The sequence below is a fragment of the Larimichthys crocea genome, chromosome XIII, assembly GCF_000972845.2.
Source record: "Larimichthys crocea isolate SSNF chromosome XIII, L_crocea_2.0, whole genome shotgun sequence".
NCBI lineage: Eukaryota > Metazoa > Chordata > Actinopteri > Sciaenidae > Larimichthys > Larimichthys crocea.
Window position 1 is genome coordinate 8,851,205 of NC_040023.1, and position 27,955 is coordinate 8,879,159.

General features: G+C 42.1%; 1 protein-coding gene across 2 annotated transcripts in view; it reads right to left on the reverse strand.

Moving 5' to 3' along the window:
• Positions 1 to 27,955, reverse strand: part of grin2da (glutamate receptor, ionotropic, N-methyl D-aspartate 2D, a) — a 133,412-nt gene that overhangs the window by 33,446 nt on the left and 72,011 nt on the right. For both annotated transcript variants that reach the window (XM_019254897.2, XM_027287172.1), the window contains 4 exons: positions 23,542 to 23,695; positions 5,689 to 5,814; positions 2,834 to 2,946; positions 36 to 152 (listed from right to left, as the gene is read on the reverse strand). In XM_019254897.2, the coding sequence (XP_019110442.1) occupies positions 36 to 152; positions 2,834 to 2,946; positions 5,689 to 5,814; positions 23,542 to 23,695 (510 nt within the window). The remainder of the gene's footprint in view (positions 1 to 35; positions 153 to 2,833; positions 2,947 to 5,688; positions 5,815 to 23,541; positions 23,696 to 27,955) is intronic.

A 27,955-nucleotide genomic window follows, 5' to 3' on the forward strand; every position in this document is an offset into this window, starting at 1 on the left:
CATCCATCCATCCATCCATCCATCCCTGACCGTACCTTCTTATCCGACAGCCCTGACACCGTGTCGATGTACTCCTCCTGGATCATGAAGGCAGCCAGGTTGGCAGTGTAGGAGGCCAGGAAGATGACAGCGAAGAAGGCCCACACCAGAACCTAAAGGAGGAGTAAGATCAGCGAGGGCCGATTCTGACAGGTGTGGAAGTATTTTAAGATTCCAGTGACACTGCTTTCACTTCCTGGCATTTCAGTGCTAAACCCACAGCTGACGCTCCGTCTTGCCTGGAGGGTAGAGTCGTTTTTGTCAGCGTGACACTTCAGCATCCAACCTTGGCATTTGTTTTTTTTTTTTCCCTCTTTCTTAAATTTATAATAATGTTAAAATGACACATGGTAGACTACTGTGAAGAAATCCTCTTTTTCTTGTGCCCCCTCCCTGCCATCATCACACCTCCTTATATCTGTCACAGCGAGAAATAATGAAAAATAAAATGTATCTATTCCAGCACTATATTTGAGGTACTTTAACTTTACTTCTACTCCAATTAAGAGTGAAATACGTTCGTATGTTTGGCAACTATGAAGCTACAGCCCACAGCTGGTAGCTTAGCTTAGCATTAAGGCTGAAAATGAGGCACAGCTTCACTCCAAAGGCGATTTAATTTGACTACTAGCACCTCTAAATCTCACTAATCAACATGTTATATCCCGACTTTTCACAAAAACAAAGGAGTAAAACACAAAGTTGCTGTGCTGGGGATTATTTCTTGGCTAGAATCACTGACTTCCTGGCGTCTGAGGTGGGTTGTTTTGCATATTTATTTGCATAAATAGTACTTTTATTTGTAATAAAAGGGGGATCATGTTTTATCAACAAGTGTTTAATCTTCCCTATCCTGCCTTTGGCACTCGAGCCCATTGGTTCCTACTGAAGACACACTGGAGATCTTTCAAAAACAGGTCACAAAAACATGGCTTTATTTCATTTAGTAATATTATGACAACAAGACCTTTACCTTTTTTGAGCATTGCCTCTTAAGTAACACATCTAAGTACAATTTCCACTGCTGGATAACACCAATGGACCCAGTTGACCCAAATGGCACACATAAAAAGCGGTTTAAGGACCTGGTTTAAAGACATTTAGCTGTTCAGAAGTGCTTCTTTTATTGTTATAGGATGCTGCTCTGTTGACATTCAGCCAGGAAGCAAGTGAGACATGTGGATTAGTCTTAGCACTAAATTTGCGCTTGCAGTCAGTGATGAACGGGGCTATTTGCTTCCGCGGCACTCTGTGTTTATGCCAAAAGTTCATTTGCATAATTATGCTAATGGATAAGATGAAAAATGTACACTCATTGCTGTGGCAACTGAGGCATAATTAGAAAAAGAAATAATCTAAGTGAATGAGGATTAAGCGTTTTGCTCAACTATACGCTTCGGCGGGAGGATTCGTCCTAGGAGGGTTGAAGGACGGACTCCCCGCATACGATGCTCCCTGGTGAGTTTCATGACCCCTGGGTCGACGCAGAAACCTATTAAAACTTTAGTGTATAATATCAATAATACATGATTGTCAATTATCCATACATGCATGCTGGGATAGACAGTGATGACCCTGAGAGAATAAGCCTTACGTCAAAAGAGATTAGATTTATTGTTGTTGTTGTTTTAGCTGACAATGGACGCCTAACCCTAACCCTAACATCCAGATTTTTAATGCTGTTGTCAGGGGAAACTTCCTTTCAAAGACACAGTTGTCTTTTCAGTCTATTTTTAAAATTCTTGATAGGCTAGAGGACCATTAATCTTGCTCTCCCTGCAAGGGGACATCTAACAAACCTACAGTTTAACGAAAATCTGTAACATTTAAAGAGAAGAAAAGCACTAAAACTCTCTCCTCTGACCCCCTTTTTGTAAATCCTATCGAGCAACTAATGAGCTCTTGAGATGATTGGGGTTATTGTGAAAAGCACTCGGGCAGACAGTCAGAAGAAAAAAAGACACCTAGAGTTTTTAACCTCCCGTGGTTCTTTACTCTGCAGCGGTTGGGGCAAGCCTTCAACTGATTTTTCTTTTCACACCGTGAGGGCAGAGAGTAACAGCAGGTATTAAAAAGACCACCGCGGTGAAACAAGTGAATGAACACTCTCAAACTGATTGCATTGGCTCGTATAGCTATAGCAAGGTTTATTTCTTGAGCGTGCAATTAAGGGATGTGTCACAGTGTGTGGGGAAAAAAACACCAGAAATGAAAGAATCAAGATAAATAAGGAGAGGAGTGGTGTTGTATTTTATCTTTTTATCTGAAAAAATAACTTTTAATAAAAAAAACAATGAACCGAGCCGTCAAATACTTCAGTAAGCATTGATGTGTCGTGTTTCTGTTGACGAGATGTTAAAACTGATTGATTGAAAGCATCCAGGTTGCATATGACAGTGCTCTATGTTTGTGTGAGACTGGTTACATCAGATCTGGATGTTATATAAAGCCGTGAAGCAACGAGGAGAAACAAGCAGAAACAGCTGATCAGTGCAAGTTAAAAGTTTTTTTTTATAAAAAGGCAAAAAATACCTAAAAGTTTAGCATAAAAACATTTTTTTTTTTTTTTTCGTTTTGCCATTTCCCTCAAATTTTCCTCAAGCAAATTTCTTTTTGGGGGCTTTTTATGCCTCCAATGATAGGACAGCTGAAGACAGACATGGGATTCGAACCAGTTGCAGCGAGGACTATAGCCTCCACACACGGGGCGGCCGCTTAACCCATCACGCCACCGACCGCCCCTACTTCAGAGTACTTTGATCGAAAAACACGGCAATTGAGTCAAAATGATTACCATGATCTTGCTGGTGGTTCCTCTGGGATTCTCCACAGGCACAGAGTTGTTGAAGACGAGCGCCCACAATAGCCAGACTGACTTCCCTATGGTGAACTTAGATCCACCTGACTCTGAAGGGGGAGAGAGAGTGTTATCATGTGAAATATTAAGCTCAAGAGCCCTTAACAAGGGTGCTGAGTGATAAAAGGCGAAGCTCTCTGGTGTCAAATCGAGAACAGGAGAACATATTTCACTAAGACTAAATAAAGAATACACTACTCGACAATGTGGACAACAGCACTCGATGTGATTGCTCAACATGTCGGATACAATTGGCATTAATCTTCAGCCTCCACTCTCCTGGTTTCAGTCTGTCCACCAGATGATGAACCTGGCTGCAGGGATTTGCTCCCATTCAGCCTCAAGAGTGTCAGCGAGGACCGACACCGATGGGCAATCAGGTCTGGCTCACAGTCGGGTGTTTCAGTTCATCCCCGAAGGTGTTGGAGGGGGTTGAGATCAGGCTTCTGCACAGGCCAATCAGGTTTGACACCTATTTTTTTATTTCAACATGTCAGAGCCCAAAGTAGCTCTGGCATGTTGGAACAGGAAGGGGTCATCTCCAAACTGCTGTCACACAGCTGGAAGTTCAGCACTGTGTGAAATATTATTGCATTCTTGAGCAATAATGCTTCTTTTAAATGGAACAGCCATGACTACACAGTATGGATTCATTCTGATGGCTTACAGTGATCGCAGGGACAAACTGCCCTACAGTGATTTTAAGAACCGTCTGATCTTAGGAGTTCAAAAAGCAGAGTATGAGTTAAAGACGCGGCGGAGGAAAGACCTATATGGAGTTATTAAAGATTAAACCTGGCAACCTTGAGTTGAATACAGAATCATCAAAGTGTGAAGCCTCAGAAGGGGTGAGAAAAAAATGAGAGTAAGAAATTGAACAGATAGAGGAATCTAGTCGGTCGTACAAGATGAAAGGTGGCGATACATTTCTTACTGGATACAGACGGTGTAGGGTTAGGAGATGGACATGTGAGAGTTTGAATCCACTGACTTTTCTGCAGTGAAATGTGAAGTTAAAGTGAAGGTATGAGTGAAAAGAATGAAGAGAAGAATCAATTAAAGCCAACGGCAAACTTAATTTAGCTTGACAACAAAATGAGGCATGGAACTTCGAAAGTTCGAACACGTTTACTGTAATTCTGGTTGTATCTCGGTGGGTAATCTTTGCTTTAGTATTTCTTCAAAACTGTGTCATTCTCATGCTTTGGATGCCACAAATTATAAACTCCTATAACTCTATGGGTAGATGCAGAAATAGCTCAAAACATGGACACACCATACTGTAAATGGGTGAAGTGATGTTTAAGGACTTCTTGGACTACTTGTCCATAGTGTAGTGTAGTAGACCACAGTCGGCACCCCTTAAAGTTGGAGAAGCAGTCCAGCACATCGAAGCTAAACAGTGCACTGTGCTGCTGCATGTGGGCAGCAACCAAATGTATCTTATCTACAAACCTAAAAAAAAACATTAATATCAGTTTAAGTGTACACTATATTTAGAGTACGTTCACCGCTCTGCGTTCCCGTCAGACAGCGCTGTCAGCCGTGCGTCACTCTTTCCAAAGCCACCACACTCCCTGCACAAAAACAGCAATTTGACCTGTCAGAACACGAGAGCTGCCGATCTGCTGCCGCCTCGATGGGCACCGAAACACCAAAGTCACACGGCGACACAAAGAAAATAACCGATCGAGGCAGCTGCTGTGTTCTGTGAGGCAAAATGATCGTTTTTGCAGCTTTGAAGAGCGCATAGATTAATATAAATGCTTCAGTTTCCCATTAAAAAGATATTCTATTTATTAGAATAGAGTAATTATTAATATGTTTTGTGCATTGCTTAGCCTCTGTGCCGTCCCCCTGTCTGCTTCTCCAAACTCCTAAATATGGAAATCATATGATGGACAGAAGGTTGAGATCTCTTATCATGCTTCAACAATGGTCTTCAATATTCATGCTGGTGCTGAAGAGCCCGACAGCTGCTGGAACGAAGGACCTGTGTTAGTGCTCCTTCCTGCATGGTGAGAGCTGCTCAAGCCAAGCCCATAATGGATGCCAGCTCTCTCTCCCACCTCTCCGTGTTGTTTTAATAATTTGACCTTTATTATTAAGATTATGCTGAACAAAAAAAGATCTCTACTCGTGTGTCCAACCTGGAGAAGAGAGCTGGACTTTACTGCACGAGCTTCCCCAGTCACGAAAACCTGGTAAGTAAACTGCTCGGCTGCTTTACCATCCACTGTTTTTAGAAGTTTATTTTAAGTGGAGCAGAAAGAGGAACGGAGGGTGAGATTAAACAGGCTTTTTATCAACCCAAGAAGAAAGAAGTGACACCCAGCGAGGAACAAACACCTACCTGTCACTCCGAGTTCAGTATAATTCCACTTGTGTCGATTTATTAGAAAGTAATAAATAACATTTCAAACAATCATTATTTAAAATGAATGCGGCGGCGTAGAGAGGAGCAGTTGGAATCAATGATGAAGTGACAAGTACTGTAAAAACGTCAAAATCAACCACCACTGTGCTGTCAGTGTTTGTTTCATTAAAAATAAATAAGCCGGATCGTGGGTGTGGAGTGATTGTTTTGACTCTCGCACAAAAAAAGAAAAAGAAAAGTGGGACGCTTTGCATAATTTGAGCAAACACCCTCCCTCAAATCAGCCCCCCCCGCCCCGTCCTCCTCCTCCTCTCTCTTACATAACCGACGAAGTGACAAGTTGGTAATAATGTCATGAAATGAGCAGCGGCGGCGGCTTGATTGGCATGCCGATGCTGGAGCGACTGTCTCTTACTCTTGGCGCTCTGCAGGCTGCGGTTGTATCCCACGGGGCTGAAGAACTCAAAGATGAAGACGGTGACAGCCACCACCGACAGGCACATCACAAACATCATCACCCACACCGCTGGGCTGTAGGGCTCTGCGACACACACACACACACACGCAGAAAGACACACATGCAAATGTCAGATAAAGTTTCACAAGTTCGCCTGTCATCTGTGAAAGAAACACTTCATCAGCAGCACACATGAAGAAACTGAAACCCTTGTCACACACTGTTTGGAATGCCTCCTGTCGCTACAGTGCTAATGTTGGAGAGTCCTATTCATCAGCGGTCAGTTCAGTCAGTGGGAAGAAAGATCTTCTTCTTCTTCTGTTGAAAGGTTTATTGAAGCTGTCCTCTTTAGCTCGTCTCAGGATCTATTTCCCAAAAGCTCATTAGTCTACAAACAAGGGAACATGTTACCCCTTAGTCAGAGACTAAATTGGGCCGGAGCCCTCCGGAGCTCAGCTCCACGTCCTCACCTCGGCAGTACAGCCAGCAGGAGCTGAGCTCCCTCTGCTTCGGAGTTTAAAATAATCGTGGACGTAGCTACTATTATAGGACTTTTTAAAATCATTAGTTTGGAGCTCCCCTCGTTTACCATGTCAAAAATCAGTAGGCTACATCAGTCTGTTCACTCATCACTGTTTCCAGAGCAATGAGAGGGAAGCGGGTAGCTTAAGGTGAGTCAAGTACTGTCACAACAAAATGTTCAGGTCATTGTTAACTTACTGAAACTAAATGTCTATTTATATATATATAAGATATAGATATATATAGAGATAGATATTAGCTATATATTATATATATTAGATATATATATATATATATATATAATATAGATTATTTATATCTTATATTCATAATCTCGATCGTCCTGCGCAGTCCCCTCAACTCCAGGCCTCTGGTAGAGGACCGAGCCGAGGATGACACAGATACCACCCCAACCACCCGCCGGGTGAGAAGAGAATTTAAAAAAAATTTTATATATATATTATATATTTAGATATAAATAAGTAGGTTATAAATTGATAAAACATGTATTAAATGGATGGTGCGAGGTAAATACAAATGTTTTGAGAGATATTGACCACAGTGAGTGAAGAAGGGCTCCCCCTCCTTACAAAAGCCAATTTAAGCACTGCCCTTAGTGCTATCTGACCTCTATGTACCTACCTGTTGTGGCGAGGGAGTGAGACAGGCCTATCCTCCGACCTCGGTTACCATATTAAAGATCAGAATGGCTCCTGCTTTCCTAAACACAAACATACAGCCACTGTGTATCTCAAGGAGAAGAAGTCGCCGTGACAATCTAACATTTAACACCGTCCCTGCAGTGACCTCAGACGTACGCTTGACCCTGTGCAACTCTCACATGTGGCGTGCTAGAATAGAAAATTCCCTCTCAGCTCACAGTGTTTCTGTATCAAACCCGGTAAATGCCTCTGCATGCTGATATCTAAGTGAGAAAATATGCTTTATGCAGAACCGCCCGAAGCCAGCGCCAAAGAAACTGTAGGTTTCCACAGCAACAGTGCCTGAACGCCTTGAACCTTTAACACCGGGACATGTCACAACACCTCGTCGTGTATTATTGCTTACCGTACTTTATGTGACTGATTTCACACGCTAATGCTCTGCGCTATGCAATCAATGTGTTTTGTTTTTGGGTCGTGAGACGTTTGGCAGATGAGCCAAAAAGTTCATTTTCATGCATTAACAAAGACGAGATGAGCACAGACTGAAACAGCCTCGCTTTTCTGTTCAGCTTGTTAGTCAGAGGTAATACAGCACGTCTTTAAAAGAGAGAGGCCAACGAGTGCAAGGATTTATTTTGTGCTTTTTTCTGGAGAAATATGTTGTTTGTTTTTGCACAAGCCAAAATGCAAGTTAGGACACATTTTTCAGAGCTATTTGCTTCTGTAATTTGACATTCGACAACTGAAACACTGCAGTATGTTGGCTGGGAGATAAAGACTTTGCTCCAATAGAGATATATGGAGAATGTTTTAAAAGATTCATATTTTCATCACTTAACTTGCATGACAAAGCAAATAAGCAGCAAAACCTCTGGGCGAGGAGGTTTTTTTTTTTATCATCTTGTCCTTCGAAAGAAATGGGGTGCCAGTCTGAGGCTGCCGGCTGAGCAAACGAGCCGATACTTCTGAGACTCGGCAAATTAGTGAGGGATTTCCTGTCGACTCTGACAGCAGCAGCAGTGGCAGCTGTAACGCTAATCAAACAGCACCGAAGAGACGAGCTGCGCCGCTGGGTCGACTCATCAACACCTTTGTCTCTCGGCGTTGCATCCAGGAAGAGACGCTAAAATCGAACACGACTGCACGTTGACATACCGAAGAGCAACACGCTCTGTTTACAGATATCAGGCTTTTAGCCGACCCTGCAGAGGGGTGTACAGTGAGGGCCGCAGGTGGACAGGCTCAGGGTTTATCCATTAAACTTACTGCCAGACGGGGTTAATACGCTTTTAAGGCTGAGCTGTCAAACCGTGTGCCGTGAGAGGCTCAGAGTTTTATTTTCATCCAGGTTTGTCGCAGTGGACGATATTTCACATGTGCAGAAACCTGTGTCATCATCTGATTTTATCATTTATGGTTACTGAGCAGGGCTCGGTATTAGCAGAGCCCCTAGAAGACTGATCAAACATCTACCAACAACATTTTAATGTTTGACTTGACTTCTTGTACTGATCAGTGTACTGCTGACTTTAAAAGACATCTTCAAACACGAGAAATATCTAAAGAAAGCAAATTAGGTTCCATAACTAGGTTCAGGAACTCTCCTTCAGCTCATCTCATTTCCCGACCTAAAGTCCTTAAGCACACCTTATCCGTTCACGTCCTCTTTAACTCACTTTTCACCCCTCCAAACCCCTTTTCTTCTCTCTCTCCTCCTCCCTTCTCGCTCTTTCGATCAAATACAGGAACCACGGGGGCTCTAATCCTGTAGAGCGATGAAGAGACGGCTCCCCACACTCAGAGTGTCAGCTCCCTCCTGGTTTCCCTGCGGTCTTCCCGCCACCGGTCCATCTCCGAAATCCACCATCCATCTACCACCTCTCCTTACCAATTCATCTCCCGACCCTCATCCCTCCATCCCTCATCCGTCCTACAGCGCATCATCTCGGTTTGCCTGCGATAAAGCTGTCTAAACCTAAATCCATATTGGCGAGGGTCTTGTCAGTGAATAGTTATTAAGAAGACGACACAAGGGAGCTTTTCGTCTTTGTCATCAGCTGGAAAATGAAGACACATCTGGTTTTGTAATCACCTCTCGAGGTGCAGAGCAGTACGACAGGCTGCTGGAAAAGGTTACATGACTTATATTAGGGACTGCATCTCTCATTCGCTGCTAATGCCGGGCATGCATGAGCTGCGTTGCTTTGAATACTTTATGCATACTGTCAGGGTAAATGTCCACTTGAAAGTGTGGCAAACTGACCACGCTTCATTAAACACAGAGAAACATGAAGTCTGAAACATCTGAACCGACGTCTCCAAAGAAGGACGGACAATCGTGGTTCACTGTTTGCTTGAGGAGGGCCAGAAGACATCGGGCAAAGTAACCCAGCAGCAAGTCAAACGCCTGCATTGGCCCACTATCACAGTGATATCTAGCAGCTTACATACATGAAGTCGGCCTTTAATGTGCCGAGCTGCCACTGAAATGACATTCAAAGGTTTAGCCTGTGGCGTCCGATACAAATAAATAGATAATGAAGAAGGATTGTTTCAGAGAAAACCAGTAAAATGAGAAACGTGATAAAAAACCTCATCGAGCGTGGCAAAAACTTCAGATTGGACAGCTGCACCGGGTTCAAGAGCGGAAATCTTTTGCTGGTATTTTGATTTTTTAAACGATACCGAGCCCCGTTAATGACATCGTGAAAACCAGTAAAATAAATGTTCCGTTAATGTGTAAGGTTGTATTTCGGGAACATGAGAAGTCCAGGATCGGTCTGGTATTAAATTTATACTTGAGTATCTTGTGATGGACAACAAAGGTTTTCTAATCCTGGTTGTGTCCGGTTTCAGGTGACTGGCAACAGGAATTGGCTTTCTGTTGTTCCACTTTCAAGAGAATGGTTGATAGGTTTGTGTCGTGTCATGCCAGGAACAAGAAATGTACGAATAGAAAACATTTAAAGGAACAATGTGCAGATTGTTACATGACAGATTGTGAAGCAGGAACTATGGTGGCCGTGAAACAGGAACAGCCCTGCTGTACGTAGAGCCAGCGTTCAGTTTGTGCAGTCTGGGCTTTTCATTTTCATTCTAAGGCAACAAAAACATAATCTTTAATATCTTCAGCTCATTATACACTAATTAAAACATAGCTATGAATAATATATTCCAGTTCTGCCATATTACAAGTCCCCTGATTCTTACACACTGTTCCTTTAGCTCCTTCTTTGGGCTCGGCCGTTTTTCACAACATTTCTCAAAGCTATGATAGAATTTATGAGGTTTGCACTCCCGGAAAATGACCACTTATAAGGTCATAAAGTACTGGTAAATGGTAAGTAGACTGCACACATAGAGCAGCTTTCTAGTCTTCCAACCACTGCACGTCACATTAACACAGATCAGTGGGCAGTTCAAGGATTCCTATGTACAGTAAAATCAAATAATAATAATAATAAAACCACCACACTTGGAGGCAGAGCAGTGTCACTCTCAGTGTGTAGTCCATAAAGTCGAATTAAATCTATTCAACCACATTTATATACGTGACACGGGCACTACATTAAAAATGTCACACAAGTGCCGGTCCAATAAAACAACACCACAAGCTACAGCCACGCGGAGTTAAATCAACATCTGTCTTCTACAGCGTGAGAGCACTGCAGACGTTTGTTTGTCTTGGAGGGCTGTCTTGTATTGGATTGTATCAGTTTGCACAGATATGAAATAAATTGATTCGTTGCATCAGTGTACAGACGGGAAGTTGTTTGCCAAAAGAAACACGACTCTGGGTGTGAGTATGTTTATTATGTGCTGTATTTTTATTGGAGGTCTCACACATCAGAAGATGATCTATGTAATTAGACATGAAAGACTATTTTAGTGTCATATTTTATTCGTTTTATGAGTTTTTTTGTGGCTGGATATGTTTTTATAATCCGTGTTTGTGTAAAACATTGATTGGAGTGAAACACGGAGCTTCTTTGTCACACTGTGTTTGTTCAGCGAGGGTTAAGGAGGTTATTTCAAAGTGATTTCAGATATGATAAATTAATAATAATAAGTCTTTTTCTTACCAAAGATTACAGCAGCCGACTTCACTAAATAGCAAAAATATCAACCACAGAAGAAGAACTAAGCAGTGAACACACCACCAACATTTCAAGGTCCTGTGTTTTTTCTTACATTAATATTATTTTCATTAAACATTAATTTCATTGAAGTATGACTATTTTTTAAACAGTGGCCCCAAGCGCTCCACACAGCACTGATTTATTGAATTTGTCTGCCCGTTTTCATTGTGGTTCAATCAAAACTGCCTTGGCAGAGGAAGTGTGTAAATAATTACAAGGCGCCCTGCAAACACTGAAGGTTATGTTTGATTTATTTTCTTTTACTCTGTCGTGTGAGGATTGCAAAGCAGCACTGTGTTGTTTTCAAAGTGCTGCCAGCCCGAGAGTTCGGATCCGAGGAGCTTTATTGTTTATTTCACATTCATGTACTCGCCCTGCGAGTGAGTCTCTCTCTCTGTTTGGTTTCCAGCAGCTGTGTTCTCTATTTTTATGCATGCATTTCATCAGGGAGGAGTCAATGCTCTTTGTCTTTGTCTTTAAAATTCACACTTGGGAGCTGCCAGGTACAACCACAGTCTGGTTCTGGTGCCAGTGGGCAGATCCACGAGAGCGGATGGGGTTAAGGTTGGGGTTAATGAGATTTATGCGCCCTTCCTCAAGGGCATTTAAGCAGCGGTTGCTAAGTAAAGTGACGACATTACTTATTCATAATGCTTGCCAACATGTTCAGAGCTGGTCCAGGGATTCAAACCGGTGACCTTTAGTACACCGAGTGCAGCAGTAACCCAGAAAAGTCAACTCATGTTTGTGAGTCCCATTAAAGAGAATGATAACCACACTTTGAACCTCGTACGCAGGTTGAGTTGATCTCCGAGAGCCCAGGACAAGGACACAGTATGTATGACATTTCACTACATTCACATTAACATAATAAAGTGATTATGCAGAGTAATTAGAGGAATTCTCCGATGAAGACATTTACATGGGTCCATTAAGGCTCTGTTGCTTTATGGAAGATATGACAACTAATGTTTCAGTGCAAAGCCCTCATTCTGCCGTATTGCTAACTTAATGTGCACTCTGAGTGCTTATCATGCAAATACAATGCATATATTATGCAATCTATTACACAACTGGAAGAGATGCGCATAGAAAAATGTAATCTAGCACTGCACTCAGAGGCCGGCCGGAGTCATTTCTGGATGCGCCCATCTAGTGTGATGTTTTAAGGTGTCGTTGAAGTCAGGCAATGCGGCAGAAAGATTGAGAAAGTCCACATGTGGTGGAGGTTTGGCCAGATAGATAGATGGAAGGGTGAGCCAAAAGTCAACGTTGACTTCTACGACGCAATGCGACTGACCAAGGAGACAATTTTTGACGAATTGGGAGTGAGGATGTGTTGGAGCTTTGGTCATAGTCCTTCATGAGGCACTGAAACATCAACTTCTTGAATGATTTTATACTTTCTTTTAAAATATTGCCATAAAAGTACAGCATGTGCAAAGGCAGTGACCCAAAGAAAGACTTGTGTTGAACGCCACCAAGTTCGTTTCTCGTCCTATTGGTGGAAGACCTTCAGCATGTGTTGGAAGCAATTGTTGTGGAGAAACTTCTGAAGTCAAAGGTCAATGGTGAGGTCAGGAGTTCAGAAAGTGTTCAGCAGCCTCTGATGTCTGATGCTGTATTATTTATTGACACTTGGCCCAAGGAGAATTAGAGACACTCTCAAAGTTCATCAGAAGTGCCTGAGTCGGTCTCTGTTCAACTCATCCTGGTGGATCGACTTTAAACCCAAAGATAACACCACAAATACTACACGCCCAGAATTAGTCAAAGAGAATGTCTTTACCAATGGAGGTGTTATTGTCAGCATATTCTAGTCTGGAGACACAGATTGGAACGTCAACGGCAAGATATCTATTATGACTAGGGAGGCAGCAACAGGTCTCTTTGACCCTGGACACCCAGTCAAAGAGAAACAATTAATACTGCCGAGGACCTCAAGGCCCCCATGTGACCATGTGTAACCTAAGGATAGAAAGTTAGCCTGCCATGTGAAGCACAAAATGTGTACTGTACTTAAAAATATCTACCGTGACTATAAGGATGAGTGTATGGGGTTCATTTCACTCTTAACATTACCTTAATTGTATTATGATTATTATACTGAGATGACTGTAAGAAAAGTCACTTTCTTTCCACCAGAGTTGATCCAAACTCTTTCCCTAAATGCTACACTAAACATTGAATTAAATGCACTTGTCAAGAGGAAAAAGTTACTCTCACTTAATCAAAACTTGACAGCCATGTTATTGCAAAACTGAGAACTCATTTTCACTCATTAACACGGCTTTTGATCCCGGATGATGATCACAGCAGCCGACAGTTTGAGAAGAGATAAACATATTCTGATCTTTTCATCTCTGAACTCGTCGGCTATCGTCTTATGATGATGAAGCCTCTGCGGGGTAACAGGCAATGTTTCAGAGTTTCCAGAGTAGCCACTGGATATCCAAAGCCAAGGCTTCCTCTTCCATGTACCGGTCTTTGTTTAGTTTTACTGACAGGCAGGTGCCGTTACATCACGGATACTACATCCGTGTTTTATACTGTCTATGCTTGAGGCATGAGAATGGAGTTGGAATATGTCCAGATGACATTGCAGCTAATTAGTGATGTGTCGGTCGCGAACGATCCGGTTCTAAGAGCCGACTCTTTAAAGTGAACGACGGGAGCCATTATTTATTACATTATTGCATTATTTTGGGTGATAAATTAATTAAATAGTTAGTACGTTTCATTTATATAGCACATTTTTACACCGCATGCACTGACCAAAGTGCTTTACAATGTCAAAAATAAAATAAAATATAATAACATTTAAAAATATAACATAATAATAACAGCAATAATAATAATAATTAATTAATAAAACCAATTAATAAAATGTGAGGAGCCGTTTGGGAGCCGAAAGAGGCGGCTCTCCAAAAAGAGCTAAAATTCCCATCACTACAGCCAATGCCATAAACAGATATGCATATACAAAAAAAGAGCTGATCAAAAGCCAAATCATCATCAGACGATAGCTGTTATGTTCCAAGGTTTATTTAGCCTCTTTTGCTCTCTGGTAGTGTGTAGTGCTCGTACTACAAACGGAAAGCAGCACGCCTCCGACACCAAAATCTTGTCCCTTGCCCAAAGATTATGCAATAATATGCAGATATATGTTTATAGAGACTAATATCTTCTGACTACAGGCAAATTAGCCAGCAAATTTGACTCTGTGTCTCTAGTCCCACTCTAACAAACCTCTAATTAGATCTCTACGGTCGCTTTTAAACATTTTGTCTTGGACTTGTCCGTCCTAATTGGAGGGTTACTTATTCCCTAGTGGTTTGAAGGCTGTACACACTTGGATATCAAACATGTGGGATATGAATAGTTGAGCAAAGAATAATTATTACACACTATGACCTGACATCTGAACAGTCCTGTGGTGTGCAAGGAACCGCAGAGCTCTAGCAGCCAATGAGAGCAGAGATGCTTTCTTTGTTCTTCTGATTAGATTCATGTTGAATCACATCAGTTCCTGCGAGATTACAGGTCCGCTGTTTTTTCCATCGATCCTCATTTCACAAGGCGAGTTTATTAAGAGCAAATATGTTTTTACAGTAACAGCATTAGAGCCTCTGCATGCCGCCAGATGATGGTATGAGGACAAAAAGCGATAATCATAACAATACAGAATAAAATAAGATAGATGGAGATACAGGAACAGGACAGGAGTTTATTAAGTGTTACAAGTTTAGTCTGGTGTGTTAAATTATAAAAATGTTGTTGTTCAGAGGAGCATCGACTCTGATTCAAGCAGACGTCATGACAAGTGAATAATTATATTCAGAATCTGAAGGAAACCACATTTGTTTTGCCGTGATGGATGTGCTTGTTGTGCAAGGACGACTATATCATCGTCAATGGCAACAAGAACAAAAAGTAGTCGGACAAAGAATGTGGTCTGAGTGCTGATGCCGTGTCAAGCAGTTCAGGATTCAGACTACAGGCTTAATTATGACTCACCCCGGAAAAGCAAACGTTTGAATCATCGAATGAATCACGGCTGAAGTCAATAGAGCTGCTTCCGTTTGAGAGTCCTTGTATTGGTGCACAGTCACTTGAGTACTACAAAACTCCTGTGCTTTTGTGCAGTGATGCTTGGAGAAGTGGGTATAATATTAATCGATGTTGAGATAAACATCCTGTGTTACAAACAGCCATGTGTCAGACTCCATGTGTCACCGCAAGCAGCCACTTCAAGCAGCACGGAGCAGATCGAGCTGGTCGGGAAAACAGACGCAGAAATGGCTGAGAGATCCAGCTGAAGAGAGAAAGGAAACGTGGGGAGAGAGATGGGGAATGACATGCAGGAAGGGGCCACACAGGTCGGGATTCGAGCCTCCGCAGCGAGCTCTAACGACTGAGCTAAACGCTGCCCTGATCCTGTTGATTTTCAAAATAAAACACGCCATGCAAGATCTTACGTAGCATATTTACTCGCGGTAGAAGCACGCAATCCAAGGAAAAATGAGCAAATCTGAGCAAGTTAACAAAGTCTGGCAGGCAAAACGCTTCGGAAACAATCCTGGGATTCGAAGCTGTGTGGCGAACGGACCGACATGCCCGCTGGAATCCAGGCTTTACATATTTATCTTAGCCAAAAATGGGCCAGTAGTATTTGCCATACCATTGTCACCTAACATCTGCTGCTTCACTTCAAGGATTACTATGAAATTAACTTCAGCAACAGAAGAGGTGCAGACTTTTTGATAAATATTCCCCCACAGATTCATAATTTTGAATTTTGAGTGTACCCTGACACGGAGCAGAGAGGCGAAACTAACAATGCAACGCCTTTATCACAGAAACTTTCACCACCAGCCGCTTTACAAACTGTAAAAACAACTCTTCTACAAACCTAAATTACACTATGTACAGTCAATTACTGTACACAAACTGTGACATATACACTCACTGTTTATCCTGTTAAATTCTGTGTACACTGCTGCTATTTAGATCTATGCTGCTGTTCTGTTTATACTGATATATCACCATATCATACTGTTTATATCTTGCCTTATTCTTAGATCTTTTTTAACTTGTATATATTTTTTATTTCATAATTCATGTTTATCGATGTTTGCACCAGGGATTGGGAGAAACTCTGTTTCAGTTCTGTGTCTGTCCTGTACATGTAGCTGCAGAAACTGCCAATGAAGTTAAGTTGCATTGACTTGAAACTCTTTAGTAGGTCTTGTTGAAGCACGAGTTGCTGGTTTGGTCTGAGAGGTTTGCTGCACTCTTTTGTTTGCAAAGGCTTTTATCTCTGAATTGCCAATATGAGTGACAGCCCTGCAAAACACACACACACACACACACACACACACACACTCCTTTAACTTCCCTTCACTTGTTCAATTTTCACGTCCTTCTTTAGCGGGTCCCTTGACAGTTTAAGTGTTTGTTATCATCCAGGCTTAGACTCTCTCCAGCTCCGCGGTCTGTCTGGCTCTCTGTGTTTATAACAAGGCCCCTCACTCTGTCTCATTCTCATTCACTGGCTGTATCAAGGTGTTAGAGAATTGATTGAGCTAAAGTTATTGCAGCTAATTTAAAAAAAAATAGAGACGTGTAATGTTTCAGTGCAACAATACAATTAGTACGCACACTGCAGCACGCACACACACACACACACACACACACACACACACACACACACTGAGGGCCGTGCTGCAATGTGAATATACACGGAGCAGATAAACAACTTCAACACTGACTGGAAAATGTCTGCAAGGCTTTATGCCAATGCGGCGAAAAGTTATTTAAACGTATCTTCTCCCTGCAAATTTTAAAAACTGTAGCAGAGGACAATCACTGTGGGCGACGTGGTTTGTAGCTCTGATCTGAGTGACAGACTTTATCGGCTGAGCAGCTGCTGTCAGGCTCTCCGTGTCCGCACTGGACACACACGGTGAGTCTGAGCCGTTGGTGAAGGTTTCTGTGTGGTAAAGGCGTCGTATTGTTAGTTCTGCCTCTCTGAGACGCCCTGGCCCGTCTCCAACCTGCTGTTCTTTACTTCTGCCAATGGCGAAATTCATGTGCAAGTTTCCACCAGTAGAATGCGGTCGCTGTGCATATTTATAACCAGAGATGTATAAAGTCCTGGAGTAAAGGAGTGGAGTAGAAGTACAAGTGCTATATCAAAAAACTGACTTGAGTAGAAGTTGAAGTGTTCGTTAAACACCATACTTAAGTAAAAGTACTAAAGTATTCAAAATGTTTTGTACTTAAGTATTGCAAGTAGAAGTATGTAAAAAAATGCTACTCATGTACTGAATGTAAAAGTACAAGTAAAAGTAAAAGTACAAGTACTGTTGTTTATATTATTTTAAATATTTATTAAGGCACAACTTCTAATGTTACAGTGTTACAATGTTCATGGTAGAGTTCTGTGATTTCCCATGGTCTGTGAATGCGTCTGAATGAATGCGAGAGCGAGGGGGCGGGGGAGCAGGTGAGAGAGCGCGCGCCTGGGTGAGTCAGGTGTATGAAGTACGGCGCACGAGCGAGGTTGATGTGAGACCGGGACTGTTACGTTGGTTTTTTGGCGTGGTTCCGGCCGACAGTCACCGAGTCCTGGAACCAAACCGTTCAGCAATAAATGCAGCTTTGTTGAATATCGCCTCGTCATTCATCACGTGTCCGGCTGGACGCTACAATAGTAACAAGTAACGATTCAGCACATGAAAAATGTATGGGAGTAAAAGTATTAAATTCATCAAAAATATGTAGTGCAGTAAAAGTGGAAGTTGGAGAAAAAAATAATACTCCAAAAAAGTACAGATACTGCATTTTAGTACTTAAGTACAGTACTTAAGTAGTTCCACTTCGTTACTATACATCTCTGTATATAACACAGGTAAGCACACCTCAGCCGAGGAGTAATCGACAACGAGTCATCGAGTGATTGTCCGTACAGTGCAGTATAGAGTCACAGATGGTCGAGTTCAGCTTCCAGGAGCCGGACAGGAGAGTACGTGACTGAAAATCACTTTGTACCGGAGCTGCTCACCTTAATACGAACCGTTAACAGATGTATGGTTAATAAGCGAAGAACATAAAGAAATGTACAGGTGAAGACACATTTAAGATCCGTCCTCGTGTCCTCTCCAGTTAAGCCGCCGGGCTTCATCTTCCTCCCTCGCTTCCTTTCTTCTTTCTCACTTGATTGTTTTTTTCACCTTTGACCTTTCCTCTCACGTTTCTGTTGCGTCTCTGTCCTTGCTTACTTTTTTCTTTTCACAACCCATTATTCACTCACACTGTCACACATGGACCCAACCGCACACACACACACACACACACACACACACACACACACAAGCATTCAAAGCTACAGTGTGGACTCGCTGTCTGCCCTATGGCCTGGCGGTGTTAAGATAAAACGGCCTTGGGAGCCCTCCAGCTCCGTCCAACCATGACGTGTTTCAGATTGTCTCCTAAATCTCCTCTGACAGACGGATAGATGTACTACAGCAGCTGTATGAGTATGAAATGGAAGAGGTAAGAAGAAAAGGATCAGGTCTATGAGGGGAGGATATAAGTCAACAGCCAAAGTGGACTTCTCACCTCGCAACGTCTTGTTAAAGAGGCAGAAATGCAGAAAACACAAATCAGCTTTTATTGCTGAGGGTTTGATTCCATTTCATACATAAAAACCTAAATAGTTTGTCCTTTTCAGAAAGAATACAAATCAAATTCAACTGGATTTTTTTTTATTTGCTGCCTTCTGCTATTTTTTTTCTAAATCTGTTTCTCACAAGTCAAACATTAGGAGAACATTTTATTGCTCTCTAAGTGTAAGTTACACAACTTGTAATAAATATCTATCTGTTAACATATCCTCAAGAGAAAACCGGGTCAAAACCATCAGCTACAGATAAAAATACATGAAATGTCTGAGGGAGTCATGACTTTATCTTAATCACGATAGTAAAACGCTCGTGCATGTCTTTAATTTACAATTTTAAACCTTGAAAGTTTTGTGAAAGTTCGTGTAAGACGTGCGGCTGACTCTGTGTTCACACACATTGACAGCACAGATGGAGCTCAAAACACACACACACACACACACACACACACACACACACACACACACACACACACACACACACACACATTAAAACATCTGAGATAATCTGCAGCAGCTCTATCGCCCTGTTTATCAAAGCCACTCGACCTTTTTCTCAGTCTTGTGTTTGCTTTATATTAGTACATGACAAGACTCTGTAACGCACACACACACACACACACACACACACACACACACACACACATCCTTTATCCTTCTCCGTTTCTCTGCCTCCATCTTTCATTCCCGTCTCTTCATGCTTGGGAATGTCTAAGACGATTTGTAAATTAGTCGCCGTTATCTTCGTCTGAGACGTACACTTTATTTAACAAAATCTAAAAATGATCTGCTTCAGCGTGGGAGCTCATTTGGATTCTCAGAATATTAAATCTAAAGTCCGGGCTGGCAGCTTTGCTTTGAGATGTAAAGTCATGAGTGTGAACCTCTTCGACTGGGAGACAAAAGCATGACAGAGACGAAGGCTTCTTACATAACCCAGGATTTCATTTGCCACACACAGCACCGGGTTATATAAGCTATCAGGGCTGCTGCTTTACATCGCTGCCGACATCTTCAGACCAAATCTAAAGCACCTCTTTAGGTGTATTTGCATGTAGGTACCGGATTTTGAATTTCCACTCTGTGTTGTTGCCTCTTTCTGGAATGAAACCACACTCAAAGAATGTAAGAAGAGCGACTGAAAGATTTTCAGGGAGGCATCATTTATTTTAATGTGTTTTTTTTATTCAACCAGGGGGGAAACTTTGCTCTTTTATTATTTTCCTGTTCACACTCAGTTGAACATTCACACCTGGAAGCTGTCCAGTTCAACCAACCTGATCCATCGGCCGCTGAGCCGCTCCGCCGAAGCCGCTTGGAGTCGAGTGTTTTTGCTCAAAGGGGGAACGTGTCGGGCTTTATCCCGTCTGCCGCAAGTCTCTGTCCTTTAAGTCTAACTCACACTACACATTAAACGTTTATGTTCACGCCGTGCGGATCAACTGCCCGGCCACAGTGTGGCTCCTGACACCTGAATTTAAGCACTGAACTCTATTCAGATGAGTAGTAGTTTGTGCAATCCTTCCCAAAATACTAAGAAGAAAAGAATACCATGGAGCTGCAGATGGCTGAAAGATACAGACAATATGTTCCGACCGTTCTGCAGCAAAGTTTCATTTTATATCACAGCCAGTGTTGGCAAGCTACTCGTAAAGTATAATGAGCTAAGCCACGAGTTACTCTGCATTAAATAAAGCCTTCCCTTTGCATACTGAGTGAAAGTAGTTTAACTCAGTGATCAGTCAAACAGACAGCCACAGCAATATCCGCGGTGTCGCCGTGATTTAAACACTTTATCCGATCATTAAGTCTAATGTTACTCGACAATTCTGAGGTTTTAATCAGTGTGTGGGTTACACTGCAGACTGGAGTCTGTGTTAGCAGGGACAAACAGAAAGATCCGGGTTGTACACGCCCGTCTGGATCCGCACTGCGCTGCATCGTACTGACGATGAACTGGGTCACATTTCCTCTGCCTCTCCCTGAAGTTTGCTGCCTGCAAAGATATAAGTTATCCTGGCTCTTCAAATTAAAACAAAAACATGCACTATTTAGTATGAATTCATTATATAGACTGACCGTCTCTCTGCACCCGATACATACACGGATAGATCAATTAGTCATGAATTCAAAAGTAAATTATAAAAGTTTACAAAGTCGTTTTGAGTAGTTCGATGTTTCCAAATGTAACTGCCATTGTATTTTAAATATTAAAATATATTCATATACAGATTATATCCAAACCCCTCATTCCTTTCCCAATTATCAATTCTTTTAAGCGTTTATAGTCATCACAAGAAAAAATAAACATGAACAATCTATTTAGAAGAATCTGGGCTCAGTCGCTGATGATTACCAGTCCAGTCCAACGCCCTCTTTACAGTTTTAACATGTAAAATACAGCTCCAGTAACAAACCCACTACAATTTATATCTGATGTTTGATAGCAGCCATGTGAGAAATCTGACCATGAAACTGCTCAAACTGCAAAAAAATGTTCCAGTCCAATCGTCCGACAGCCAGATTGGTGATTGTTCGAATGGAATGACAACTGATCTGGCAGAAATTTAAATAAGGACTTTAGTTTAAGTTTAAGAACAGCTGAGCTCATTCTTGTTAACTGTCGAGGTGCTCTTTAAAGTTTTAATTATTATTATTATTATTATAACCTTTATTTAACCAGATAAAAACCCATTGAGATCAAGACCTCTTTCACAAGGGCGACCTGGCCAAGAAAAGGCAGCAGCACACGTCACAGTGATCAAGACAGACGAACAACAATAACAAACAAAAATATTAAAATATTAAGATGTGAGAAAATAGGCAAATAAAGAGCAGTAACAATTTAAGAACATAGGCACTGTTCAAAAGATTTCCATTGTCGGTTTCTTAAAATAGAAAGGAATGCTTCCAGTGAAACAAGTTCTGACATTTTCAGATTGGAGGGCAGTCCAAGCAGCTTTTTTATCGTTTCAGTCCAAACACGAGGAGCAGAAAAAAACAGAGAATGTCATTTGATCGTAGGGCATAACGGCTTCAAGTTCTCCGAAGAAAAGGGTAAAAATATGTGGGAGCCAAGCCAAGAAGAGCAGAATAAACTAGAGTCATCCAGTGTGTATAGCGTCTTATATTCAGCTTTTGCATACAGAGCACAGTGATAGACAGGAGTCGAGGACTGAAGGCCGCTGGTTGAAGCTGACATATACACAATATCGCCATAATGGAGTACAGGCAAGAAGGTGGCTGACATCAGAAAAACACGATTTGTTTCTGTAATAGAAACCGAGCTTCATCCAAATTTTAAACCTGTAATTTGAATGAAAGCTCCTCATCGATAATGAAGAGCAGAACAATCAGAATAATCTGTTTTTCTGAACTGTAGTCATGAATCATCGCTGAACCTTTACAGTCAAATTCAGATAAGAACTTAATGATACAAGAGTTCAAGCCTGAGACACTTTTGGTTCTTGTGAACACTCGGGCAATGAAGTGGATTTCGAAACTTTCCACACCAGCAGGTCAATACTTTGAAAGCTCTGTATTCTTCAACATTACCTCTCAGCATAGACAGCGACTACATCACTTTATTCTGCTGACTCTGTTTTTAGAATATGTAATTTCCTCAGTACAACTGTCTCTAGCTTTGGCAATATGTGTGAGACAGTCAATCTATCACTCTGGGTTGAGTCAGTTGAAGTAAGTTTATACCTAAACCTGTGGAGAAAATGAGATCACAACAATGACGAGAATAAAACTGGGAAAGTTTGATTCTAAAACACAAACATAGTAAGTAGGGCAGAGAGAGAACACAGCATGTAAATAAATCAGCTAGCTGGGACACCCATTGAACCTACATTAAACCTAATATTGGACTTTGTTCGGTATATTTTCACATCCATGTAAACTAAGAATAAACGTGTTCTGAGTTTGTCAGACCAAAGAAGAAAGTGTTGTTAACCACCCAGCCAAATTTGAATATTTAAAATCAGGTAAAAATTAATTCTCAGCGAATGAAACGTGTCAGATGAGTTCAGAAAATGACATGACTAACTTTGAAACACTCTGAGCTGAGATGAACTCATTTCTATCTCTCTGCTAGGAGGGCGGGGTTATGCTCAGGGTGGCCTCAGCGTGTCATCGAGCCACCCTTTAAGGACCGCCCACAAAAATCCTGAGACTGAAAACTGGTAAAAAACAGTTTTAACCTCTAACTCTAACGATTTGAGCAACTGTTTTCCAACATATTTAATGTATTTTGAAAGAAATTGCGTTCACATGGACTTTAAGTGTTAGATTGTTTTCATTCATGTCTGTCCACAGCTGACTCTCTTTCACCAGCCTGTCCAAAGATTTCTCCTCAAGTCTTAAGCTTTTTAGGGGACGTTCACCATATCTCTGAGAGAGCTCGCGTGGGTTGGCAGCTCTCTTTAAATCCCATTTTTCGGTGGAATACAAATACTTTATTGTTTGGATAAAGGAGCATATCATACCTGTTTTTTTTAATAGTTACGCCTGGAGAATATAACACACGTATGCACACAGATCCTGGATTTTCAGATTCAACAAAGCTGAAATACTTGTTGTTTATGGTTTTCTTTGAAATGCTGCTAACTAATGTTCGACTCGCAGCTGAATTAATTACTGTCAAGGTGTAATCTGTAGAACTCGTGCTGAATGTGAGCAAGGCTGTGATTAAACAAGCTTTTATTCATCGCTACATGTAGAGTACATCAACTCATTTATTAATGCCCGTCATAAAATGGCTTCATAAATGCGAAAGGAACTGAAGAGGACGACTCACCAAGGAAAGCAGAAGGCGATACGGTGCCGTTGCTGCGAGAAACCATGACGCTGATGCCGGTCTCCACGAATGGAACGGAGAACTCTACGACCTCCGACCGCTCTTCGTTAATGGTGAGAGAACCGATGGCCATGTCGGCCCTGTTGGACACCACCTGGAAAAACAGGACGCCTGAAGTTAGACCCGGTTTCGTGCGACTAAAGTAACTCCGAAAAGTTTCAACAGAAAGATTAAAGGAACATTTTTACCAAACAAAATAAGATTTTTTTTCACTTTTCATGTTGAAATTCCGGATTGTTTACCTGCATCAGTGTTGTCTCTTATCTGTGTACTGCACCCTCTTTACTTCATTACTGAAAAATGTAACATTTGTGAACTCTACACAAAAGCACCGCCTGAAGACTGCGCGGTGCATAGAGGGAGTCTTTGAAACGAAAAATCCAAAGCACTCCAAACAAATCCAAACTTCACAGGCTCTCTCGATGAACTGGATGTAACTTCCGAGTGTGTTTCCGCTTTTCTTCTGTGTGTGAAACTGGGCTGCGTTCCTCCTCGGAGTCCTTTCTGACAGCTGTAAATGAGGCTCATGTGGTCAGAAGGTGAAGAAGTGAGGGCGTTCACAGCTCTGTCATGTTTCACCTGGCAGGAAACAGAGGTTACCCGAGTGCAGCTGAGGGACTGTGGAGGGTTAGAGGAGCTGGCTACAGACCAAAAGTTCATTAGTCTTGAGTCCTGGCCTGGCCCCAAAAGAGTGTGAAGACAAAAGGCTCTGCGGTCCCTCACCAGACACCACTGAGACGCCTTTCAGCAGCCTCTTAAAGTCACAATCCTCTCTCACTGCCGACATCTTAAGTGTTCAGCCATCATTGATTCATTGTTGTGTTGATGTACTGCACTTTCCAGTTATCACCTGTCAATCAAAGAGGAGTGCCAGCGTGCTGACGGGCTTTATCTTTGGATTTTTCTGTCGATGCAGTTTGGGGATTCTGCAGGTGCCACTTTTTCTTTGTTCAGCCACTCACAGATATGTCTGTAATATGTCTGCAGAAAGTAGTAGACAACATTCGCACTCACTTCTTCTGTTTATTCCAAATAAGCTGTTACAGCTCAACAAGAAATTCTCCCTGAGAGCCAGTTAGATGAAGACATCAGCAGAGACTTAAATCTGCCTCTGAATCGTTGCCCATGTCTCTGATTTGTTTACATTAGTTCTCATGTTGTCAGAAAAACAATAAACCAGCCCGAGCTTTAAAATCGAGCCGGTCATCGATATAATAAACCCAGGCGGGGTGATGCATCGTCCTGAAGGGGGGTTATTTTGCTAACAATCACATTTTCCTGCTTATTACATGCCAGAAAGTATCGATTTAAAAATGATTTTATTATTTTAAGAACGAATTTACCGCTTCCACTGAGGCTCCCTAGACTCCAGACCGCAGCAGTGATTTGTTTTTCATAGCAGCATCCTGCTATTCAGGGAAAAGATAATAACTGTTTATGAAGGACACTCATAGAAAAGGTCCACAGCACAAAATAAAAAGATGAAAACAGATATAAAAAAAATGCAATATGAAAAACGGTAAATACATAGCAACACATAAGTAGGACCAAACAAAATCAAATATACAACCTCCCCCAATAGGAAATGAGCTAACATGAATATATTACCACATTACCACAACCTCAAGTTGATGGAATGACATAAAATGTCGGTTGAGTCTGATTATACCTCCTGCCATGTCTTCATTGCCGAGAGATCAGCCTAAAAGAATTTCACTCAAGCCGTTTACATGCTGGTGAAAAATGTCTGAAATGTGTGTTTCCGTCAGGAAAAAAAAAGGTGTTGTTGGAAGAAACCGTCCATCAATCCATCTTCCACAAGCACTTAAACCCATTAGGGTCGCGAGGGGCTGGAGCCTATTCCAGCTGGCTCACACATCACTCACATCTACTGGCAATTAAGAGACGCCTGTTAGCCTATTAAGTGCATGTCTTTGGATTGCGGGAGGAAGCCCGGAAGGAACCCACGTAGCCATGGGGAGAACACGCAAACTCCACGCAGGAACAGTGCCGGTTTCCCGTAGGAGGAAACCGTGATCGAGAGAATTATCAGCAAACATGTAAAATGATGATCAGAGTTCCTGTTTGGCCGCAGAAGGTCGAGTTATGGATCAAGCTTTAGAGTTTTTCTAATCAATTCTAATTTTTCTAATGCAGGGATCTCCAAACTACGGCCCGCGGGCCACATCCGGCCCGCCTAAACAATTGGAGTGGCCCACTTAACGATCCCAAACAATCCCTCTAAACATGGCCTATTTTTCAAAATTGCATTTTCCTATTATAATGATTAAGCTTGGCATTCTAATTAAAATCTACCTTATTTACGAAATATTTATAGTACTAGCTAATTTTCATCCCCTCACACAATGGTATATTCCGAAGTGACTTTGCTCGTGATCAACTTCCGTGCAGCCTGCCCGGGGGATTCAACTCGGCGGGTCAGGGACGGCCGCACGGTGCGGGAGGATCCCCTCGTGGGACCTCTCCCCGGCGCTGGCTGGCCTCCGCGGGCGCATTTCCTCCGCGACCGGCTCTGGGTCGGCTTGGAAAGGCTCGGGGGCGAAGGTGGCTCACGGCTCCGGCCGCGAGCTTTACAGCGCCCTCCTGCCCGGACCTCGCCGCTTCCCGGGGCCGTGGACTCTCCGCGACTGTCGAATCGCAATTTATCGCAACTTTCACTTCCTCCCGCAACAAAATCGCAACAAAAATGTAAAAAGCACCGCAACTTTAACCACAATTTTTTTGAAAACCTGATGCAACTTCAGGATTTTAGGCCGCAACTATTTCAAAAAAGGCCCGCGAAATCCTGGTGGGACTGATATCATTTCCGGTTATAGACTGACCCCGGCCCCCCATCACTGAAAGGCAAGTTGATGTGGCCCGCACCGAAAAAAGTTTGGGGACCCCTGCTCTAATGCATTGCCATGAAATGAATTATCATGACATAATTACAATCACATAATTAAATATATGTTCTTTCTTTGATGGATTATCTATATCAGGCAACCTTCAAGTCTTTGCATATCTTGTCATTATTCATATCACAAATCATTATAATACTACACTATAATACAATCATGACATTAATGGGAATTAATGGCTAGCTGAAATGCAGGAAGTGGGATGTTGTGTTTAATCAGTCGTCTCTGGAGTTCAGGGAGAAACTTTAACTTTGTACCATCACAGTTTGTCTTTGAAACCTTCAAAGACACTTTAAAGTTTGTACAAGAGTGCCATGACGCACAAGTTTTACACTTTTGATTAGTTGCTTTTCTGCTTGTCAGGATCAATCAATCCACAATAATTATTCCATTCAACTAGTCCGTTTAAAATATGTGAATACAGTCTGAAAGCAACACCTGTGACAGTCCTGTTCAGGAAGTGCTTCATCACTTTTATGCCGGGAACAAAACATGCTACACCGGAATGATTCATAGCTTATGAGAAATGTTAAGGACGTAGGAAATTACTGCCTTATAGGAAGGCATTCATGTAAAGAAGAAGGACAAAGAGCGCAAGGCTGAATGAAATAGCAGAGGTGATTGTCCAAGCGTAGGCTTTCACTGGAGAGACAAGGACAGAGCAAGTCTGAGGAAGCCTTGGAGAAATCTCATTTTGTCAGGATGAGAAAGAAATTTAGTAAATAAAAAAAAAGAATGTTACTGAAGTAATGAGTAAAAGAGGAGGGTTTAAAAAAATGGTTCATTCTTTTGTATATTCACAACAACAACAAAAAAAGCCGCCGGTTGCAGGAAACAACCGAGGACAGGAGGATGTGAGATAGATTTTTTTTCCACACAGAATCAGCTGTCCCCGTGCACACATGTTCGTCTGCCACCGTAATTAAGCAACTTAATGAGTTACTGACAGAAGCTGGGCAGGAGGCAGCTGGGGACAGAGCGAGAGAGAGACCACCTGCATCAACAACCACATCAGGACTGTTAGAGAACAGTGATACTGTCGGTGTTTGGTTGATGTTAACACGCATGCATGCATATTCAAACCGGCACATAAAGCTGGCTTTATACTGGCAGAGGTTAGAGGTTGTGTAGGGTTTGCTTATACGATGTACACTGTAAATAACTCTCAGAAATGCAACTAGAGTGCACAGAACCATCAGGCAGGACGTCCGTGGAAACTGTTTGGAAAAAGACAGGCACTTCCAAAAAACACTTGGCAGTTGATTGGATGAACCATCTGTATCACTTTCTATCATGGCGCAACTTCAACCAAGTTATTTCACGCCGTCACACACACTGACGTTAAACCGCGGCTGTAGCTCACGCTGTAGCTGCCAATAGTTCGTACTTCATTGGACGATGACTGCACCGGGTTTAGAAAAGTAGCTCGGAGG